The sequence below is a fragment of the Symphalangus syndactylus genome, chromosome 20, assembly GCF_028878055.3.
Source record: "Symphalangus syndactylus isolate Jambi chromosome 20, NHGRI_mSymSyn1-v2.1_pri, whole genome shotgun sequence".
NCBI classification, from domain to species: domain Eukaryota; kingdom Metazoa; phylum Chordata; class Mammalia; order Primates; family Hylobatidae; genus Symphalangus; species Symphalangus syndactylus.
Genome location: NC_072442.2, coordinates 36,553,190 through 36,575,416, shown reverse-complemented (window position 1 = coordinate 36,575,416; position 22,227 = coordinate 36,553,190). Strand labels below are relative to the sequence as shown.

At 48.5% G+C, this 22,227-nt stretch overlaps 1 protein-coding gene across 5 annotated transcripts; it reads right to left on the bottom strand.

Annotated features, from left to right (window-relative positions):
* Positions 1 to 11,776: 11,776 nt before the first annotated feature.
* PHB1 (prohibitin 1) lies at positions 11,777 to 21,845 on the bottom strand. 5 transcript variants are annotated; one of them, XM_055257380.2, is made up of 8 exons: positions 21,775 to 21,845; positions 21,182 to 21,273; positions 20,111 to 20,225; positions 18,603 to 18,764; positions 16,267 to 16,409; positions 15,978 to 16,094; positions 13,702 to 13,797; positions 11,777 to 12,146 (listed from the first exon to the last, which is right to left on the bottom strand). In XM_055257380.2, exons 3-8 carry the CDS (start codon positions 20,196 to 20,198, stop codon positions 11,934 to 11,936), a joined length of 819 nt encoding a protein of 272 aa, XP_055113355.1. In that variant the 5' UTR covers positions 20,199 to 20,225; positions 21,182 to 21,273; positions 21,775 to 21,845; the 3' UTR covers positions 11,777 to 11,933. The 5 variants fall into 5 exon arrangements, with proteins under 5 accessions (XP_055113355.1, XP_063484348.1, XP_055113353.1 ...); XM_063628278.1 differs by having other exon boundaries at positions 21,680 to 21,789; XM_055257378.2 differs by lacking the exon at positions 21,182 to 21,273.
* Between the last annotated feature and the right edge of the window lie 382 nt (positions 21,846 to 22,227).

Genomic DNA, 22,227 nt, shown 5'->3' with positions numbered 1-22,227 from the left:
CGGGTTCAAGCGATTCTCCTGCCCCAGCCTCCCAAGTAGCTGGGATTACAGGCACCCATCACCATATGTGGCTAATTTTTTGTATTTTTAGTAGAGACGGGGTTTCACCATGTTGGTCAGGCTGGTCTCAAACTCCTGACCTCAGGTGATCCACCTGCCTCAGCCTCCCAAAGTGCTGGGATTACAGGCGTGAGCCACCACACCCTGCCCAGTCTGTATCTTTTTAAACAAAATGCATTAAACCGATAAGTATTATTTTTAAGACAATTTAAAGAATCAGGCAGTCTGCATTTGCAAGATCAGACAGGTGAGAGCTAGGGTCACTAATTCTCCAGGAAAATCAATGGGAGATGATGGGAGAAATGCTTTGCTTTAAGATCTGTACACATCGATAACAGTGTCCCTGATTCTACACTTCACTTTGAGGTAGGAGGCAGGACTCAGCTCAGGTCCAGAGGTGGAGCTCAGACACGGGGCCTAATTGAGGACTACCTAAAACAGGGACAGGGCGAAAACACCTCCCCATAAGACATGCCCACTAGCATGCCGTGTCAGTCTACTGATGCCATGGCAACACCTGGAAGTTACCACCCCTTCCCATGGCAATGACCTGATAACCTGGAAAACTACCCCTTTTCTAGAAATGTCTACAGAATCTGCCCCTTATTTTGCATATAATTAAGAGTGGGTATAACTATGACTGCAGCTCTGCCTCTGAGCTGCTACTCTGGACACATTGCCTATGGAGCAGTCCTGCTCTGCAAAGAGTAGTACCTTTGCTGCCGCTGGACACTGCCACTTTAATAAAAGTTGCTGTCTAACACCACCAGCTCACCCTTGAATTCTTTCCTGGGCAAAGCCGAGAACCCTCCTGGGCTGAGCCTCCACCAGCTTCACGGAGTCCTGTGGCAAACATTTGAGCCTTCTCTGGCTTCCTTCCAACCACTTCCTTTCCCTGTTTCTTCCCCATTTTATGGCCTCATCATTTAATTTTTGGCCTGAGCCAAACAATAAGGAACAAAAATCTGGAGGAAGAAAAAGAAGAAACAAAAACTCAATGTACAGCACTTCAATACCCATGACCCAATCACTTGTCATTTTGACTAAGTTATATTAACCTCTTTATGAAAGACCTGAATCGAATTCACCTTTGAATCCCCTAAAGCATGTAGCCTAGGACTGCACACAGTAGGTACTCAATAATACCTGTTGGATGAGTGAATAGAGCAACTGTGTACACAGCACTTGTCCTTTTTCAAGTCTGTTCTTTGATAAAAGCACCCACAAGATAGAAGGTCAAGCCTCCCCAAGTACTTAGCCTATCAGATTTAACATTGCCCCTTCTCATGAGTGTTTTGGGAAATTGGAAGGAAACTCCTGGGGCCTCTGAAAGAGAATCTGATGTCCCCTCTGCGGCTCTTTTTTTTTTTTTTTTTTTTTGAGACGGAGTCTCGCTCTGTCACCCAGGCTGGAGTGCAGTGGTGCGATCTCAGCTCACTGCAACCTCCGCCTCCCAGGTTCAAGCGATTCTCCTGCCTCAGTCTCCCGAGTAGCTGGGACTACAGGCGCCCGCCACCATAACTGGCTAATTTTTGTATCTTTAGGAGAGACAGGGTTTCACCGTGTTGGTCAGGCTGGTCTCAAACTCCAGACCTCAAGTGATCCACCCGCCTCGGCCTCCCAAAGTGATTACAGGCCTGAGCGACCGCGCCCGGCCCCACTCTGTGCCATATTAATTCATTAACAACTGGGTAAGCTGCCCAAACTGACCTTAGGCTACCAAAGGCTGTGTATGCAGTGCCCTGAGAGCTTTCTTGGTTTAAGAAGGAGTTAAAACAGAACTGGGTGGTGGGTCTCCCCCCTGGCAGAGAGATGGTTAGCACTAGTTTGGCTGGTGGCTGGTGCAGGACAGTTGGTATATTTACAGCCACAGATGCCCAGGGGGTTCTGTATCAGGAAGTCGTCTGCAGAGGGTCACTTCGGCCTGTTTACTTGTCTTCAGTACTGGCGCTAACATTCTCCTAGTCTTTCCCCGGGATATTTTTCTGAACATCTTGTGCTGGTTGACACAGGCTGCCACGGCTAGTAACAGGCAGGTTGCTGCCATCTGGTGGAGAAGAGGGGCCATAGCCTTGTCTGGCTCAGTCTGAGACTGAAGAGATGTAAAGAATTTTTGAGGAACGCTTCTAGGAGAGTGGATTTCAAACTTCCACAGCCATGGAACCCTTCCTTCTTTTAAAATTTATTTTACGTATTTATTTTTTTTAGAGACAGGGTTTCGCCATGTTGGCCAGGCTGGTCTTGAACTCCTGACCTCAAGTGATCTACCTGCCTCGGTCTCCCAAAGTGCTGGGATTACAGGTATGAACCATAGCACCCGGCCATGGAACCCTTCTTTCTTCTTCTTCTTCTTTTTTTTTTTTTTTTTGAGACATCTCGCTCTGTCAACCAGACTGTAGTGCAGTAGTGAGATCTTGGCTCACTGCAACCTCCGCCTCCCAGGTTCAAGCAATTCTCCTATCTCAGCCTCCCGAGTAGCTGGGACTACAGGTGCACGCCACCATGCCTGGCTAACTTTTGTATTTTTAGTAGAGATGGAGTTTCACCATATTGGTCAGGCTGATTTCTAACTCCTGATCTCAGGTGATCCACCCGCCTCGGCCTCCCAAAGTGCTTGGATTACAGGCGTGAGCCACCACGCCCGGCAGAACCCTTCCTTCTAACAACACCAGTGCCTAAGGCCCTAGTGTAAAACTGATAAATGCATCATGGCTCTGGCTGAAAGCATCTTCACATCAGTCACCTCATATACTCTTCAATAACACTACAATGTGAATATTCCTATCTTTAGTTTCTTGAGGAAAAAAATAAGGCTGTTTGAAGTATTTAAGTAATTTACCCAAGGTTTCCCAAGCTATTCAATGGCAGAGTCAGAACACAAACCCAGATTTTTTTTTGTTTTTTGACACAGGCTCTCTCTGTGTCACCCAGGCTGGAGTGCAGTGGTGCAATCACAGCTCACTGCAGCCTCGACCTCCCAGGCTCAAGCAATCCTGCCACCTCAGCCTGAGGAGCTGGGACCCCAGGCATGTGCCACCATGCCTGGCTATTTGTAAAATTTTTTTGTAGAGTCAGGGTCTCACTATGTTGCCCAGGCTGGTCTTGAACTTGTGGGCTCAAGTGATCCACCCGCCTCACCTTCCCAAACTGCTGACAGTACAAGCATGAGCCAACAAGCCCAGCTTTTTGTTTGTTTGTTTGTTTGCTTTGACAGGATTTAATACTATTGCCTAGGCTGGAGTGCAGTGTGGCTCACTGCAGATGCAAATTCCTGTGCTCAAGCAATCCTCCCACCTCAATCTTCCAAGTAGCTGAGACTACAGGTATGCATGGCCACACCTGGCTAATTTTTTATTTTTTGATTTTTTTGTAGAGATGAGGTCTCGCTGTGCTGCCCAGGCTGGTCTCAAACTCTTGGCTTCAAATGATCCTCCTGCTTTGGCCTCCTAAAGTGTTGGGATTACAGGCATGAGCCATCGCGCCTGGCCCAAACCCACATCTTTCTAGTTCTAGAACCTGCACTAGTTCCACTAAACTGAGTTGCCTTCTGGAGTGAGAACCCTGGGAAGTCTAGCCCAGCACAGTTTCAGTGTCAGCAAGCATTGCTGTAGTTCACTGGCAGGAAGATGACGGGCTTTTTTTTTTTTTTTTTTTTGAGACAGAGTTTCGCTCTTGTTGCCCAAGCTGGGGTGCAATGGCACGATCTCGGCTCACTGCAACCTCCGCCTCCCTGGTTCGAGCGATTCTCCTGCCTCAGCCTCCTGACTAGCTGGTATTACAGGCATGCACCATCACACCCAGCTGATTTTTTGTATTTTTAGTAGAAACGGGGTTTCAACATGTTAGCCAGGCTGGTCTTGAACACCTGACCTCAGGTGATTTGCCCGCCTCAGCATCCCAAAGTGCTGGGATTACAGGCATGAGCCACCACACCTGGCCCATGAAGGGACTTTCAAAAGAGAAGACATTGTCTCTGTCTCCCCACTTTTCCAGTCTAGCTGGGGATGAATGTGTGTGTATGAAGGGAGTGGACAGGACACATGCCGCCACCCATCTGTGGATGCAAAGGAAGGATTTGTATGCCAAGGTGCCCCAGATATTGGAGCATTTGAAGCTGAGAGATGGGATAGGAACAGCACTAGATGGAGAGTTTGGGGACCTACATCCCAACCCTGGCTTTGCTACTCATACCCTGTGGGACGTCGTGCAAACCTCCTCACCCTCCTCGCCCAAAGGAAGGGGTGCTCCTGAGGACCTGAAAGCCTCCTCTTCAGTTCTGTGCTGTTGTGGTTTCAATGGGGCTGGAGCTAGACAGGAGAGGAATCCTAAAGAAAGTGTTGAAGAGAACCTTGAGCAAGGGAAAGGTAGGACATGGAAGAGGGAAGTGGTACTGCACATAAGAGCTTGGCAGAGGCAACAAAGGAAAGAAGCGATTGCTCACCAGAGACAGAAAGCTCATTCTTGAATGCTTCTTAAAGATTAGCTCTGGCACAGTTCACAATAAAGAGCACCCGTAGGTTCTTTTGGAGTTTCTAGCTGTCCAGGACAAATATGGGCTTAGTCAAGACACTCCTCCACCCAGAGGCTAAAGCTCCCAGAGGCCCCAGTGTCTGGGATTCATTGCTGCACTGGGCTCCCCTCCTTGGCGGTGGCCTCTTCTTGCTCTGGAAAGACCGTCCAGCAGCAAACACTCCCTGGAGACCAAAGGAGTGGAAAAGAAGTGGTTTTCAACCTCAGACCACCAGGAGACCTTCCTTCCTAATTCCTACCTGTTTGCTACCCTCGTTCTCATCTACTGCCATTTCAGAAACATGTGTAAGCCACAGAGAACAGCAGGTGTTATAAATCTGTGTGCCAGGGCCCCAATGTGACTTTGCCTCTCAGATCACCATAGCCTTGGACACAATCAGACTGGTGACAATTACATTGCTATCTGACTTAAATCCCTCAGCCCCTCCTGGTGCCTGAGACTTCCAAATTCTGGGGTTCTTCCCTCTCTTCTCCAAGGCTATCAAATCCCCTAAATGAGGGGTCAGCAAACTTTTTTTTTTTTTTTTTTTTGAGACAGAGTCTCGCTCTGTAGCCCAGGCTGGAGAGCAGTGGCGTGATCTTGGCTCACTGAAACCTCTGCTTCTCGCTTCAGCCTCCCAAGTAGCTGGGATTACTGGCACCTGCCACCATGTCCAGCTAATTTTTTTTTTATTTTTTATTTTTAGAAGAGACAGAGTCTCACTATGTTGGCCAGGCTGGTCTCGAACTCCTAACCTTAAGTGATCCATTCGCTTCGGCCTCCCAAAGTGCTGGGATTACAGATGTGAGCCACCACACCCAGCCAGGGGTCAGCAAACTTCTTCCATAAAGGCATAGATAGCAAATATTTTAGGCTGTACAAGCCATGTGGTTTCTGTTGCAACTATTCAGCTCTGCTGTTGAAGTGCTGAGGAGCATAGCTATGTTCCAAAAAAAATTTACTTATGGACTGAAGTGTGAATTTCACATTTTCATATGTTATAGAATATTTATTTTTATTTTTATTTATTTTTTTAATGAGACGAGGCTTCGCTATGTCTAGGCTGGTCTTGAACTCCTGGACTCAGGTGATTCACCTGCCTCTGCCTCCCAAAGTGCTAGGATTACAGGCGTGAGCCACTGTACCTAGCCCCTATTATTTTTTTAGAGACAGGGTCTCCTCTGTCACCCAGACTGGAGTGCAGTGTCTTGATCATAGCTCACTAAAACTTTAAACTCCTAGATTCAAGTGATTCTCCTGCCTCAGCCTCCTGAGAAGCTAGGATTACAGGCACGTACCCCTATGCCTAGCTAATTTTTTATCTTTTTTTTTTTTTTTTTTTCTGAGATGGAGTCTCATTCTGTTGCCCAAGCTGGAGTGCAGTGGTGTGATCTCGGCTTACTGCAGGCTCCACCCCCCAGGTTCACGCCATTCTCCTGCCTCAGCCTCCCGAGTAGCTGGGACTACAGGTGCCCGCCACCACAGCTGGCTAATTTTTTGTATTTTTAGTAGAGACAGGGTTTCACTGTTAGCCAGGATAGTCTTGATCTCCTGACCTCATGATCCGCCCACCTTGGCCTCCCAAAGTGCTGAGATTACAGGTGTGAGCCACCACGCCTGGCTCGCTAATTTTTTATCTTTTTTTTTTTTTTTTGTAGAGATGAGGGTCTCACTATGTTGCCCAGCCTGGTCTCAGACTCTTGGCCTCAAGCAATCCTCCCATATCGGCCTCCCAAAGTGTTGGAATTACAGGCGTGAGTGACCACACCTGGCCTTCATGTGTCACAAAATATTCTCTTCTTTTGACTTTGTTCTTAGCACTTAAAAGTGTAAAAATTCAAGTTAAACGTCAGAAAGGAAAAAAAGTGTAATCATCATTCTTAGCTCATGAGCTATACAGAAACAAGTGAAAGGCTGTATTTGGCCCACAGGTATAGCTTGCCAACTCCTGACCAAAGTGTTTGCACCTCTTTCAGCCAAACTTAGATGGTCCAAGCCTTTCAATGATCATAGCTTTTCTGGCTAATCCAAGTGGGTTGTCCCAGTCTCCAAGGATGGCAACAGCTTTAAGTTCCCTAAAAGTAGCCTTACCCTTTCAGCTTTATTTTCTCTTCTGAAGTGGCTTGATGAGAGGGTGCTAGAGAGCCGCCCCTCCTTCCCATGCCCCTAGCTATAGACTGGTTTCCCCAGTACATTTCCACCCATTCTCTCTCTTGACTATGTGCACCTGGGCCTTACCGAGGCACCTTAGTCCCTACTGGCTGGGGCAGGCCTCATCACTCCATTTTGTTAAATTCTCTACCCTGGTGTTGCCAGAACTCCGGAGCCAATGGCTCTTTTATTAAGGGAGATTTTATATGCAAGGAAAGCTTGGAAGAGGTCAGCCAGAGCAGGGGGATTTTAAGCTGAGCTTCACAGGGACAGGGACCGGAATTAGAGGAGGGAAGAGAGAAGCGTGGTATTCCAGACAGAAGCAGGAGAGAGTGGGCTGTGAGTAGGCGACAGGGAGGGGACAGTCCGCACGTGGACGCCCATTGGAAGTGAGATAGATACTATTCTGAGGAATTGGTCTTGGGAAGGGAGGTGGCATTGGTGGTTGGGGTTGGCCAGTTAGACCCAGAAAACCCTGATTCAGGGCAGCTGGAGATAACTTGACCTACGGCATGAGAGGAGAACTCAGAGTCTCAACTTCCAGCTCTGTTTTTTTTTTTTTTTTTTTTTTTAACGTTCCAGAAGTCTTTTATTTATTTATTTTGTGCCTATTATGCTATGAATTCATGGGGAACAGGTTCCAGCAGCTCAGGCGCCTTTCCATTGGTTTTCACAATGCGTGCTTCTCCGGGCGGAGCAGGCTGGCGCTTCGGTTGAACCCACATACTTTTCTCTTTGGCGTCTTTCTTTTTCTGATCATTTACTTTCGTGTGCTTCAGGAAGTGGTTCCAGCTCTCAGAGTGCTTAATGTGCTCAATAAGTACATTAATTCCCTTGACAAGAATCTTGCCCTTGTTTCCAACAATGCCAACAGCTTGCTGGTAACACTGTAGACTCTTTGAGTTTTGCCATGGAAATGTTTGTGGGGAATTCCTTTTTGAACAGCACCCATTCCCTTGATGTCTACAATATCACCTTTCTTGTAGATTCGTGTGTATGTGGCCAAAGGAACAACTCCATGTTTTCTTTTTTTTTCTTTTTTTTTTTTGAGATGGAGTCTCACTCTGTCGCCCAGGCTGGAGTGCAGTGGTGCAATCTCGGTTCACTACAACCTCCGCCTCCTGGGTTCAAGCGATTCTCCTGCCTCAGCCTCCTGAGTAGCTGGGATTACAGGCGCATGCCACCACGCTCAGCTAATATTTTGTATTTTTAGTAGAGATGGGGTTTCATCATGTTGCCCAAGATGGTCTTGAACTCCTGACCTCAGGTGATCCACCTGCCTCGGCCTCCCAAAGTGCTGGGATCACAGGCGTGAGACACCGTGCCTGGCCCACTTGCGTTTTCAAACAGCACTCCCCACCCTGTGAGAACCACTAGGTAGGTTTGTGAGGTAAGCAGTAAAATATTGTTAGGCTAGAAAGGGGTAGCCAGTACACGGAGAACCTTGAATGTCAGGACAAGACATTGCACTAGATTGAAGGTTCTTCATTGTGGAGGGGATGAGATCTGCTTTAGAAAAATGAAGTTTGGGCCAGGCATGTTGGCTCACGCCTATAATCCCAGCACTTTGGGAGGCTGAGGTGGGTAGATTACTTGAGGCCAGTTCAAGACCAGTCTGGCCAACATGGTGAAACCCCATCTCTACTAAAAATTCAAAAATTAGCTGGGTGTGGTAGTGCATGCCTGTAATCCTAGCTACTCAGGAGGCTGAGGCAGGAGAATCGCTTCAACCTGAGAGACAGAGGCTGCAGTGAGTCGAGATTGTGCCACTACATTCCAGCCTGGGCGACAGAGTGAGACTTTGTCAAAAAAAAAAGAAAACAAAAGAAAAATGAAGTTTGGAGCACTGTACAGAATGAATGGAAGATCTGCAAGAGGCAGACCAATCAGTTGCAGCTTCCTGCGTTCTTCTCACCCAGGTAATTTTCAATCTGGGTGGGCTGCTTTGGCACAATTATTGGTGGATTGCAGAGGTCAAGGGGAGGTCCTAACTGCACATCCCGGGGCTGATTGCTGGAGTGTAACTAGATTATTTGCTAAGGCGGGATTTGACTACTATTCCACTGTCTTTCCCTGTATTTCAAATAAACCCACCGAGATTAACACAACGCTCCTCCTCCCCATCAGTCCACACTGGCGGAAGTTGTGTAAAACTAGCAGAAGTCAGGAAAATGGCAACCCTTTGAGGGTTTTTCTCTCCTCTCCGTGCCCAGGGTGCACTGCCTTCTTCGCCCTTCATAGCCTGAACAAGGGAACTATTCAGCCGACCAAAGGGGAGAGGGAGGAAGACACTTCCTGCTCTCCCTTCCCTGGCCAGGACAGGACATGGTTTTTGATCTAAGGCCCAGAGAATCCCGAGCTGATAAAGGCCCATTGTGGCAGTTTCTGGAGAAACCCAGAGGCCATCAGGGGCTAAGAAGCTGGTTAACAGCCCTTGAACATTTGTGAAAAGAATTACTTGGCGGAAGTCAAGGCAAAATGAGGCCCCTGGGCTGCCACTGGGATGTGCCTTTGCCATCCCTGGCAGGGAGGCTAATGGCAAAGCCAGCAGGAAACCTGGCCCGCTTGCCACTGAAAGGGCTGACCTGAAGGCAGTAGCAACCTCAAAGCAGTGCAGGGCAGCTTTGCAGCTCAGGGCTCCCCTACAGACACCTGGAGGATGAAACCCAATCTCCCGCCAAATGCAGGAAACACAACTGCTCTTTTAAAAAGAGCCTGGGAAAGAGAGAGGAGCCTCCTGCCCTCCCGCCCCCAAAAGGGTGTCCAAAGCAATAAACAGCAGGAAAAGGAGGAAGGGCGCAGAGTGGAAGCCGGTCTGGAACTTATTTAGGAATTAGGCTCTTTCTGCTCCGATCTTTAATGTGCTTTGAGTTCAGGCACCTCATCATTCGAAAGCCTATTCTTACAGCAAAAGAGCCAAAGTGGGAAGAGATATCCTGAGGCCTGACATAAATGATGCTGGGGAGGTGGCAGGGAGATGGGCTAGATGGGGGGAGGCTCGCGGGAGGGAGGTTTGAGGTTCAGCAGAGGGTCAGGAGCCCACCACACACTGTGGTCTGCTCCTGGGATGGCTGCTGGGAGGCCCTGGGAGGGGTGCAGGATGCAGGGATTGGGAGAACTCAATCCCTGGCTCCATCCCAAATCTGTGCATCAGGTCTCCCTCTTCCCCAGCTGACAGGTGGTGGCCCAATCACTCTGGGGGAGGAAATGTGGAATCCAGTCAGAGAGCAGCCTGTGGAGTCTTCTTAAAGACCCCTCTCTGTGGCCAGGTGGTGAGCCTGGGGATTAAATGAAGAGCAAATTTAAAGCACAGTCAGTGCTGTCCACTCACTGCATGCTGTTTCCACTCTGTTCCTAGAAGGATTTGGGGTGGGTGATTGACACAGTTCATTTCTCAACCTGAGGTCAGCTTTCCCTCCCCATCATCCAAAATGCACAAACTCAGCTCCCCTCAAATGCCAAGGCATTTCCAATTCCCTATTGTCAAAGCAAAGCAGAATAAGCAGTACAAACCCACTGGCTGGGCGCACTGGCTCACGCCTGTAATCCCAGCACTTTGGGAGGCCAAGGCTGGATCACTTGAGCCCAGGAGTTCAAAATCAGCCTGGGTAACATGGTGAGACCTGGTCTCTATAAAAGATACAAAATTAGCCAAGCATAGCGGCACACACATGTAGTCCCAGAGACTCAGGGAGCTAGGGCAGGAGGATCGCTTGAGCCCAGGAGGTCAAGGCTGCAGTGAGCCATGTTCATGCCACTGCACTCTAGCCTGGGCAACAAAGTGGGACACTGCCTCAAAAAAAAAAAAAAAAAAAAAGAAAGAAAAGAAAAGAAAACAAGAAGAAAAAAAAAAAACCTACTGCTGAGTGCCCCAAGCCATCTAACTGAGGGCTACTGGACACATTATTTACGTCAATCACTTCCCTAGCACTGGGGGAAGGTGTTGCTGGCAGTTGGCGGGCAGGCCTGTAGCTCCCAGTGAGTAGTGGCACCAAAACACACAGAACAAGTTAACTGCCCTCCACCCACCTTCACTGCCTATCCCATGACAAACCTCACCTGCTACCACAGAGACTCCCTTCGGGTTGGGGATGGAGATCGGGAACACAGCACAAAGCGTTTTCTGAAAACAAAGCATTTTCTGCCGTACTGGAGACTCTGTCCCAGCTGGCAATGCAAACGTGTGCTCACAAAAACTGCTAGAACACTCTGTTCTGATCCCACGGCTCCCACAAACAAAAAACCAACCGATGGCTGAGCCGGAAGGTCTGGGTGTCATTTATTGACAGCAGTTTATACACATTTGTTTCCTTCCCATGGTTGTTTCCTTCCCAGTGCAGGCATACAGCCCGTGAGAAGGGCAGTCTCTGAACGAGGGAGCCAGGAACGTAGGTCGGACACGTCTTTGGCAGGCATGTTCAGCCCCAGCAGGATGCAATCCTTCAAGTTGGAATTCCACTGGGTATTTGAGAGGGACCAAGGTTGGGGGTAGAGAGGAAGTCTTCAACAGGACTCACATCTCGGTCCAGGCCTCCTCTCTCACTATCCAAGTCCATCCAAGTTTTAGGACCCTGGGGGGCAACAGTCAGGCCCACCCACCTCAACAGGGGCAGATTCTTCAATCTGTGCCCAGTTCACACACACCTGTTTCCGCTGGTCGCACAGTTAAAGAGAATCAGACTTAGGGTAACAGACAGACCACTTCCTCTCTGCCCCTCCCCGGCACCTCTCTTCAGCAGCATCTGCGCAGGAACCGCTGGGAAGACGGAGGCCTGCCTTCTCCGTTCAGCCGTATGTGCCCTCATCCGCAAATCTTCCATCAGCGACAGGACAGAGGCCACACGTGGACCTAGGCAGACACCTGTGCTCCCCAGTCCATCACACACTGCCCCGCCTGTGTGCTGCCAAATGCTGGTGCCCAGGCCGGAGCTCCAGCAGGCCCCAAATTGGGACCTAAAGCTGGTTTGCATAGGCACTTGGCAATTTTTGGTAGGGAGGTGGATAAAAAAGTAGATGGATGTGAGAAGAATGAAAGAGTTTCATTTGATAGACTAATTAGAGATCTGAAGTGATTTTACCTTTATTTCCTTCACTTTAAGCCAATCATGAAATTTCACAGTGATTTCTGGGGTGGGGGCAGAAGGAAGGCTGTGTTAAGAATCATCGGGGCTGTGGCCCAGTCAGCCCGCGGAGGTGCAGGCAGGGTGGGCCCTCACTGGGGCAGCTGGAGGAGCACGGACTGCCCGGCCGGCAGGTAGGTGATGTTCCGAGAGCGTGAGAGCTGGTACGCGATGTCCTCTGCAGCTTCCAGCTTGCGCAGCTCGATCAGGCCATCCCCTGCGGTGGCCAGTGAGTTGGCAATCAGCTCAGCTGCCTTGGAGTCGCCCTCAGCAGAGATGATGGCCGCCTTTTTCTGTTGCTCAGCCTAAAAGAATGGAGGTGGAGAGAGACTAAGATCAAACCTCAGGGCACCGCATGTCAGGCTACAACCAAAGGCCCTTCACCAGAAAGCCACCTTCCCAGGCTCCTGAAGGAACTCGGGAAGTTTACTTCCTCCTGATGGCTAGTGGGGGAGGCGGGGGGAGGCAGAGAACACTGCCCACCAGTCCTCCCCTCTCCTTTCATGCTCACTCCTCGTCACAGGAGGGATACATTTCTGTTGGCTGCAGGAATATTTGTCTTATTTCAAAGTCCTCATTAATATTAATTGCAATCTAGTTTAACAACCCTACTCTGAGCCAGGAGAAGCCAAGGCCAAGGAAAACAGAAGCAAAAGAAAGGTGGAATCAATCCTCAAGGCTCATCTTTTCCTCCAGCCCCAAGTATAAAGGACTTCATCAAAGCCAGGATAGGGCCGGGTGTGGTGGCTCATGCCTGTAATCCTGGCACTTTGGGAGGCGGAGGCAGGAGGATCACCTGAGCTCAGGAGGTCAAGGCTGCAGTGAGCTATGATCATGCCATTGCACTCCAGCCTGGGACACAGAGCTGTCACAAACAAACAAACAAAAAACCTCGGGATGGCTAAGGAAGAGCAGCATGCACTTGTGACTGTTCCTAGAGCTGCCTGTGAGCTAGGCTGGTTCCTGACCAGAATCCAGGCACCCAGAGTGAGATCTCCTAGGCTTGCCCTACCAATATCAATAGGAAGACAGCTCTCTGCAACGTGTGAGGAGTGTGAGGAGTCTTCAGGAGTGTGAGGAAGAGGACAGTATTAAGCCTCCCTGAAATTACATACAATTTTGAAATGGCTGGGCCCTGCGTCTATTTGCTCAACAAACATTTACTGTATACCTACTATCGCCAGGCACTGTACTAGACTTATTATAATCTCTGAAGTTATGGCAGATACAAAGCAACACAAGTCCCTGCCCACACAGTGTTTTCATTCTCCAAAATTAAATCTATCCCTCTTTTCCCATTTTATTTCTTGCTGTCCCCATCTCTCCAACAATTAGGGATACTGGTGGTGGGAAGAAGGGGACAACAATAAATAAACATGTCTTTGCAAATACCAGAAAGACCAGGCTGCTACGCAAATACACTGTGTCCCATCACATTCTTTGACACATCTGGATGGATTTAGCACTAGAAAAAAATCTAGTGACGAAAGCACATCTGGTGCAACGTTTGATCTTTTTTGCTGTCAGCTTTCACTATGTAACTATGGTTAAAAATGACTTCTCATAGAAGCTGAAAATACTCCAGGAGAAACATTTTTATTTGTAAGAGAGTGTTTTTGATCTCAGAGAAGTGGAAGAAAAATTACCCTTCAGTGATTTAGGAACATAACTCCACATATCCTTGACTAGCCCCTGAAGACTCTGGAACCAATTGCAGAAGTACAATTCCTTCAAGCCCCTTCCGATTATCCCGGAAGAAGGGATGACAGATGATGAATTTCCAGGCCACCCAGCAAATGGGGAAGCTGAGTGCCGGAGAAAGGGGAGAGAGAGGCTCCTGCCATCTGGTTGAAGGCTCACCTTTTCCACCACAAATCTGGCCCTCTCTGCTTCCTGCTGAGCCACCTGTTTGGCTTCTACCGCTTCTGTGAACTCCTTCCCGAAGGTCAGATGTGTCTAAGGGGAGAGAGTGAGCACAAGATGAGGCAGTGTGATTGCTTCAACAGCACTGCTGGGAGGGCTCCACGGCCGCTGGAAGGAAGAGGCCAGCAATGGCTCTAGCAGCTGGAGGCATCCTTGAGGCCAGAACACTCTTCACCTCCGTATCTGTATCCAAACTGAGTTTACACCCAGACTCTCTGGCTGCCCAAACTGCTCCTGTATATTACTCTGTCACTCTCAGTACAGTGACCTCATGTAGCAAATGGCACCAGGGGCTTTTGATGGGGCCCACAGGCACCAGAAGGTATCTACTCAATCGACCACCTCCCCAGAGGAGGAGAACTGTGGGTTCTAAGACCCCCGCCACTGACTAGTGCTCTTCCAAGGGCCTTTGATGCCTTGTTCAAAGCCCAAGGAAGGCCAGATGGAAAACGGGGCCCCTGAGAGTGAGGGAGGCAGCTAGTTCCCAGGGATCCAAGAGCCTGATGCTCTCTGCTTATGGATTAACCAGTCCGCGTCTTCCCACAGCAGCTCCACCACTGAACAGGAAGAGGACGAGGGACGGTGGAACGCAAATCATGTACTCCCAATGTGAATGGTTCTGTTAAAGGGTTTAAAAGAAAGAGAAAGCAGGTAAAGTCATTGGTCGGCGTGAGGGTTTAGAAGTCTGATGATCCATAGACCTTCCCTAATGTCAGGTCTGACGCGACTGTCCCTAAAGATAGCACAAACAATGGGAAGGGACCTCAGAATTCCTAATGCCCAGCCTAGAGCAATTTACTTATTCATCCTAATTTTTATTGAAAAAGAATCAAGAGAAGAGCATTGGTTTTGCCATCAAATTCTAGTTGTTTCATTTCCTCCACTCTCACAACCTCTTTTTTAAAAAGCAGCCCCGAACTTCTCCTGAAGAGTAAATCCTGGTCTCATTCTCTTCCAGAATTTTTAACCTCCTAACTCCAACTGCAGCTGTTGTACTTCGCCTGATCCATTTCTAGTCTCTTAGTCAAAGTTTGGGTAAGAAAATCTGATCCTAAGAAATGAAAAATGAAATGTATAATTAAGGAATAAAATTTATTTCTAAAAAGGCCAGCTGAGGGCAGCAAATTCCCCATGAAACCTAATTTTCTTCTCACACCTCTTAGACAGGGTTTCCTGTGGTCAGCCCACATTTCCCCAGAATGGAGTATGTGGTTAAAGTCTAGTAAAACGCCAGTTTTTCCCTTAGGTTTTTACTCAGCGTTTTCTCACAGCCAAGGTGTTCAGGTTAACGGTAATTACGAGGGGAGGGCCCGCAGAATGGCTGCAGCCTGGCCTCTTGCCAGCAGAGGGAGCCCCAAGCCCTCAGGACTTCCAGCAGCCGGAGCAAGGGGGAGCAGTGCCCCAGGGTTAGCACTGGGTGTTGTCGAGTGGCTGTTTAAACAGCTGCACAGATGCTGGGGGAAGCGGTGCCTTTCCCTAGCGATGCACGGGAGAACTGAACAGGAAACACGTTACCCCACTGCCCGAACAAATCACTCCAAATGATTTTTCCCAGAGAATCTAGAAACACGACCCCTTCCCCTCACCCTCCTTAACCTGAAACGCTATCCTGCCTGTATTGCTTTCTGTCTGAGTTATGACATCCAATGTCATATAAACACACAAGCTATAGTGTCTCAAGAGGATAGCTTACGCCTCAGAGATGTCCCTTGCCCCCTATACCAGGCCTGGGGGAATCCAACCGTTCGTTTACACTCTATCACCTTTCACTGGGGTTCCCAGAGCTTACTTCACTGAGCTTCGGACCGTAAGTGTTAGGAAGCTCCCAGGGGTCAGGCTGGGAGGTCTGTGCTAGGGAGAAAGACTACCCGAGCTGTTCTCTGGTCTCTACCAGGCAGTTTCTGCCTGTGTCAAACAGGGTTAACAAGGCATCACTTTCTGGGTAACAGTTTGGAGAAGGTAAAACATTTAGTGGTTAAGGACTATCTGGACACAACCAGAGGTCATAAGAAAAATGTGTGTGGCGGGGGAAGGTAAAAGAACCCTCAACCGAAAAACCCATGGAGACTGCCTCACCTCAGCATGTTTCCGTGTTTTCAAGTCTCACATCTAGCAAAGCAAAGGGAGGACCTAATAGCGTCTACCCAGAAATGGAACCAGGCACCTAAACGAGAACTGCAGCCCCTTCCCCTCGGTCTCCCGAAGGATCTTACCAAGGACACGTCATCCAGGATGAGCCCAAAGGTTGCGGCTCGCTCCGTAAGGTCGTCGCTCACCTGCCTGGAGACCAGCTCTCTCTGGGTGATTAGTTCTCCAGCATCAAAGCGAGCCTGGTTTCAAAGGGAGGAGCAGAAGGGCAGGTCAGGTTAATGAGGAAGCAGAAAAGGAACCAGGAAACTAGCAGCCACATCCCAACCAACCCACTGCCAAGCGCTTCCTGCCAGCCGGCACCCTCCCGGGGTGGTGCTCTGGGCTCGAGGCTAAGGGCCTCTGTTCACTCACCACCACTGACTTGAGGATCTCGGTCGTAATGGACGGCAGCACACGCTCATCATAGTCCTCTCCGATGCTGGTGAAGATGCGAGGAAGCTGGCTAGCGACAGGCCGGAAGAGGATGCGCAGCGTGATGTTGACATTCTGTAAATCTTAGGGCAGGAGACAAACACTGGAGTTAAAAATAAAAACCACCGTAGGAAAACAAGTGTTTTTTTTTTTTTTTGAGACAGGTTTTTGCTCTTGTTGCCCAGGCTGGAGTACAATGGGACAATCTCAGCTCACTACAACCTCTGCCTCCCAGATTCAAGCAATTCTCCTGCCTCAGCCTCCCGAGTAGCTGGGATTACAGGCATGCGCCACCACACCCAGCTGTTTTGTATTTTTAGTAGAGATGGTGTGTCACCATGTTAGGCTGGTCTTGAACTCCTGACCTCAGGTGATCTACCTGCCTCAGCCTCCCAAAGTGCTGGGATTACAGGTGTGAGCCACCGTGCCTGGCCACAAGTGGTCTTTTATATGACCTTTCCTACTCCAATTTGCTACAATTTTTATTTATGTATTTTGAGACAGGGTCACATGTTGCCCAGGCTGAAGTGCAGTGGTAAGATCACAGGTCACTGTAGCCGCTTTGACCTCCTGGGCTCAACTGATCCTCCCACCTACACCTTCCAAGTAGCTGGGACTACACAGGCACAGACCATCACGCCCAGCTAATCTTTGTACTTTTTGTAGAGCTGAGGTTTCGCCATGTTTCCCAGGCTGGTCTCAAACTCCTGGGCTCAAGTGATCCACCTGCCTCAGCCTCCCAAAATGCTACAATTACAGGTATGAGCCATTATGCCTGGCAATTTTTATTTTTTGTTTTTAGAGACAAGGTCTTGCTATGTGGCCCAGGCTAGACTCAAGCTCCTGAGCTTAAGCATTTCTCCTGCCTCAGCCTCTTGAATAGCTGACATGCACCACTGTGCCTGGCTCCAAATTTGCTACAATTTATAAGCAAATCTGCTGATTATAAGATCCTAGAGGGCAAGGTGCAGGTATGCTTGGTTTCCTTGGCAGAGAACCCAATAGAGCATCACAAAGAGTTTATAATTTCTTAAGAGGCTTCAGTTATAGCAGCTTTTTGGTATCCCCTGAATGCCCTCAGATATACATAATTCAGATTATATGTCTAACAGGCACCATGCAAAGTTTGCAACACTGAACGTTTTAAGACAATAGACAGGGCAATGCTAAGAATTGTAGGTTGAGGCCTTTACAAGCTCTGGTGATTGTGGCCAAGTCAGGAGTCAGCCTTGGAGAGGTTAGTTTGGGTCCGGTGGAAACGGTGTTAGACTAGCAGTCCAAAGATCTGGGCTATTTACTAATGATGTGGCCTCTCTAAGCCTTAGCCAACCTGAGCTTATTTCCCTGTCTATGAGAATAGGGACAATTTCATTTGCTTTCTGGGCCTTGCGGAAATGTTGGGGAAAATTGAAGGAGAAAACAGACATAAAAGCACTCTGTCAAATGTGTAACACATATAAGGGGTTAACAGACCCATCTATGTTCTGCTTCTCATTACTTGGGCCATTTAAAGGATCCAGGGAGAGAATTATACTTTCCCCTGGACAATTCAGGCCTGCCGGGAGCCAAAGCACTGTCATGGCTTGCTTACAGATGTCAACAATATGGACCAAGCGCCCATGAGACAGAGCCCTGAACTGGGCACCAAGAGAGGTGGGCAATGTATTAATACCTACAACTCCCTGATCTCTGGAAGCTCCTATCAATAGTTTTAGAAATAGATACATAATGTATCCTGAAACAACTGCAAAACAGTACAGAAAGAAATTCCAAAGAGATGGGAAGATTAGAAGCAGGCTTTTTTTTTTTTTTTTTTTTTGAGACAGAGTCTCACTCTGTTGCCCAGGCTGCAATGAGGTGGCATGATCTTAGCTCACTGCAACCTCTGCCCCACAGGCTCAAGCAATTCTCCTGCCTCAGCTCTCAAGTAGCTGGGATTACAGGCACCCCCCACTACCGGCTAATTTTTGTATTTTTAGGAGAGATGGGGTTTCACAACATTGGCCAGGTTGGTCTCAAACTCCTGACCTCAGGTGATCACCTGCCTCAGCCTCCCAAAGTGCTGGGATTACAGGCATGAGCCACCGCACCTGGCCATAAGTGGATATTTCTAATATTCCATATCAAGCTCTCCAGGGCAAGTAGTCTAGTCATTCCTATGATGTACAGTTCAAACTCTTTTGGATCCTGGTATTCCACAGATGCTCCTGCGACACAAAAGAGCACAGCACCTCTTCCACACTCCCTACTTTACCTGAACCATAGGCAAGACTCACCTTTGCTACCAGTGATGACTGGCACATTACGTGGTCGAGAACGGCAGTCAAAGATAATTGGTTTCTGTACCCATGGGATGAGAAAGTGAGTCCCTTCCCCTACCACAATGTCCTGCACTCCACGGAACCGGTCAAAGATGACAGCTCTGTGCCCAGCATCCACTAGGAAGAAAGGATAATGACATGTCATAAAAATCCTCTCATTCTTTAAACAAAAGGATCATGTCTTTGAAAGAGCCCTGGTGTTTTCTGTTCACTTATTAAGTCTCCCCTCTTCCCTCTGTCTTCCCCAACTCCTGGTCTCTAGAGACTTCTAAATAGCTGCAAAACTAAGCAGTCACTTCCTGTTCCACATGTCCCCAAGGATTGGTAATAGGACCTGTTCCTTAGCATCCTTTCTCCTTGAGGGAACTGGCTGTTGATTTTCTGAATGACCATTCTATCCCTGAACTCCCACCAACGTATTTCCAGGAATCATCTACCAAAACTTCTAAAACTCAGTGAGGTCTTCCCAGTTACCACATATCCATCGGGCTCCAATTTAACCTAGTGCTCCCAGAAGTAGCACCCTCATTATGGGAACCCTACATTTAGAAGAGCCTACTCTTTCTTCCTAATAGCTCTGCTTCGCTGAAGTTTTAAGGGGTTATAGAGCTGTCTTGGCACAGAGAGAAATTTATGATGGCAATTACTGTCTAGTTGCAGGTGTGGCCAAAAGGATCACAGTAATGCTAAGATGTGTCATATAAGCCAAGCAGGCTTTTCTAATCAGCTGCCTCTCTGAACTTTGTCATTGGTCCAAGTATCTTCACTCTGAAAGTAAAGCTCCTCTTGTCAGCCAGCGACACACCAGATGGGTCAATCTACTGCTGCTTTGCAGCATGTGAAAGTGTCATAATGTCAGAATTAAAGGGGGTCCTACAGATAAAGTCAGGTCAAATCCATTGCTTGACCAATGAGGAAGCTTCCACAGTGAAGTGGAAGAAAAGCCAGCTTAACCTCCCTCCTACGCTGTTAAAAGCTCGGCAATGCATCTCAAAGATACTTTCTCTGAAACTACCCAAATTCAGCAGAGCAAAAGCTCTTGTTCAGGACAAGGTCACCCAAACAGATCTGCAGCCTTTGCTGTTATTCCACATGCAAGCAGAGGAGAACAAATGAGATCTCCATTTCAGATAGCCAGGGAAATCCAGACACTGTGCGGCAGCATTTGGGTGGTGCGGCTTCACTTCATCTTGACAGAAGCCACTGGACACATCCAACTAGGAAGTGGGCTGGGAGGCTCTTTTTGAATATTGGAGTCATAGGCTCTGAGAGAACCTATGACTGAAAGGTCAGGGGCTCTGATAACAATGCAGTCCTATGATATGAAATGGCAGGAGGTGAGCCCTCTTGGCCACAAACACATTCACTGATGGCAGCTACCATCAAGAGTGTCACATGGGCTATACAGACCAACAGAAATCTCCCAGGAAAGTGCAGTGACCAACTGTCCCTCCATGCCTCACCATTATATAAGGCAGAGTTCACCACGCCTCCTGCAACAGCTAAGGCCAGGCCAAACTTGCCAATGGACTCAAACACTTTGGCAGCCATGCTTCCTTCTGCTGGACCCTCTCACACCTAAGGGGATAAAAACAAAATACAATCAAACTTGATGCCAAATCCTCAGAGAAGGCCCTCTCTGACACACAACAGTCACTTTTCAACTTGGCTATTTCCCCATTCCTGAAAGTGCTAAATCATCCATTGAAGGATACCTAATAAATAATGCTGTATAGCTTGGAAAGTGTACTATCAATTCTTCTGCTTTTTTTTTTTCCAGTTTCTTTTCTTTGTTTTTTTTGTTTTTTGTTTTTTTTGGAGACAGGGTCTTGCTCTGTCACCCAGGCTGGAGTGCAGTGGTGCAATCTCAGCTCACTGAAGCCTCGACCTCCCAGGCTCAAGCGATCTTCTCACCTAAACCTCCCAAGTAGCTGGGACCACAGAAGTGTGCCACCATGCCCAGCTAATTTTGTTCATTTTTTTGTAGAGATGGGGTCTCGCTATGTTGCCCCAGGTGGTCTCGAACTCCTGGGCTCAAGTGATCCCCCTGCCTCGGCCTCCCAAGTGTTGGGATTACAGGCATGAGCCACCATGCCTGGCTGATTTCTCTTTTTTTCCTCAACCATTTAAAGTAAGGTGTCTGGGACACTTGGTTCAATAAAGAAAACAATGCATGGGCTTGAAATCCATAGAGAACTTAGCACCACACTAAACCACCCTTTCATTTCCTGGACAAGCAGGCCCTCAAAAAGAGGCTGTGTGGTTGGATTGGTGCAATTATGGTTTGAAGAAATAACTCAAAAAATGTGCTACATGTTGATGCCAACAAAAAAAGTAACCGTAACAGCTAATACTTATATCAGGTAGCCTAATAAAAGCAATTTATTTACTTCTCACAATTACCCTATGAAGCATATTACTACAGAGGAAACAGAGGCACGCAGAGAGGTTACATGAGAAACCGAAATTGCAGTTATTAAGTGGTAGAATCAGAATTAGAACCCAGAGGTCTAATGCTAGCAGACACAGCTTACCTCCTCACCATACTGCTTCTCAACATCGTGTATTAAGAACGACATGCTTCTTATGAAAGCAGAAGCTGGATGATATCCTGGGGCCAAGATAACTGAAGAACCCATTTGGGAGAAAGGCTCTAACTAGCTGCACAGGGACAGTGAGCTCTGGAATAACTGGGAGGGTGGGGCTGAGGCGGGGTGGGCATAAGCACAGTTGACCTAACTAGAAATCACTCCAGCATCTAACTTTCTAACGCTCCGCCCCACCGTCGTTGCCCGCTCCAGTCTCAAATCCTCCCTCCCTACTTCCCAGACCTCAACTCCTGAGACTACCCTGATCTCGTCCACTGCATTTAAATCTTCCTTCTCTGAGGCTGGGACACCCGGCCCTTTCCATTTCTAATAGCTTCTGGATTATTCCTCACCCTGCCCCCATGGACACCTTCCTTACTCTGAGCAACCCCTGGCTCGTCCCGGGCTCAGCCCCTTCTCCCCTCCCTCACAAGTCGGACTCACGCACGCACTCTCCTCGCCCAAAGTGCACATCATGGAGCAGAGGAGCATTGCAGAGATGCCCAGAAACGGGCCTTTGCCGCCCCCTCCATTCTCACCTGCTTCCACTCTGACCTCCACATGAATTCCCCAACCACACATACTGCGCATGCGCCCCTCTGACCCGCCCGCTTTCCAAGATCCACGCTTGCTATTGGTGTGGAGGAGCGCTGTGAATTCTGGGAAGGGTGGCTTAGAACCTCACCCTGGTTCTGCAGCTCTTAGCAGATGAACTACAACTCCCAAAAAGCTATGCAGCGGCGGGCCCGCGGAGAAAAGCGTTTTCTCTTTGGTGATCACCGCGAGGATGTTGCCGCAAAGCCTTTTGGGGGCTGTAGTTTCCTGGGGCTAAATGCACGTGCCTATCCTGTACCTAGGCTAAGACTGCCGGAAGGTGAGCCTTAGGGCTCCGGAAAAGAGGAGGTGGGCGTCCAGCTGGTGGCAAAAATGAGTAGGGGCAAGTTTATGGCCGAAGAAGAGGACAGGTGGAACTCTGGAGGAAGTCGTGGTGA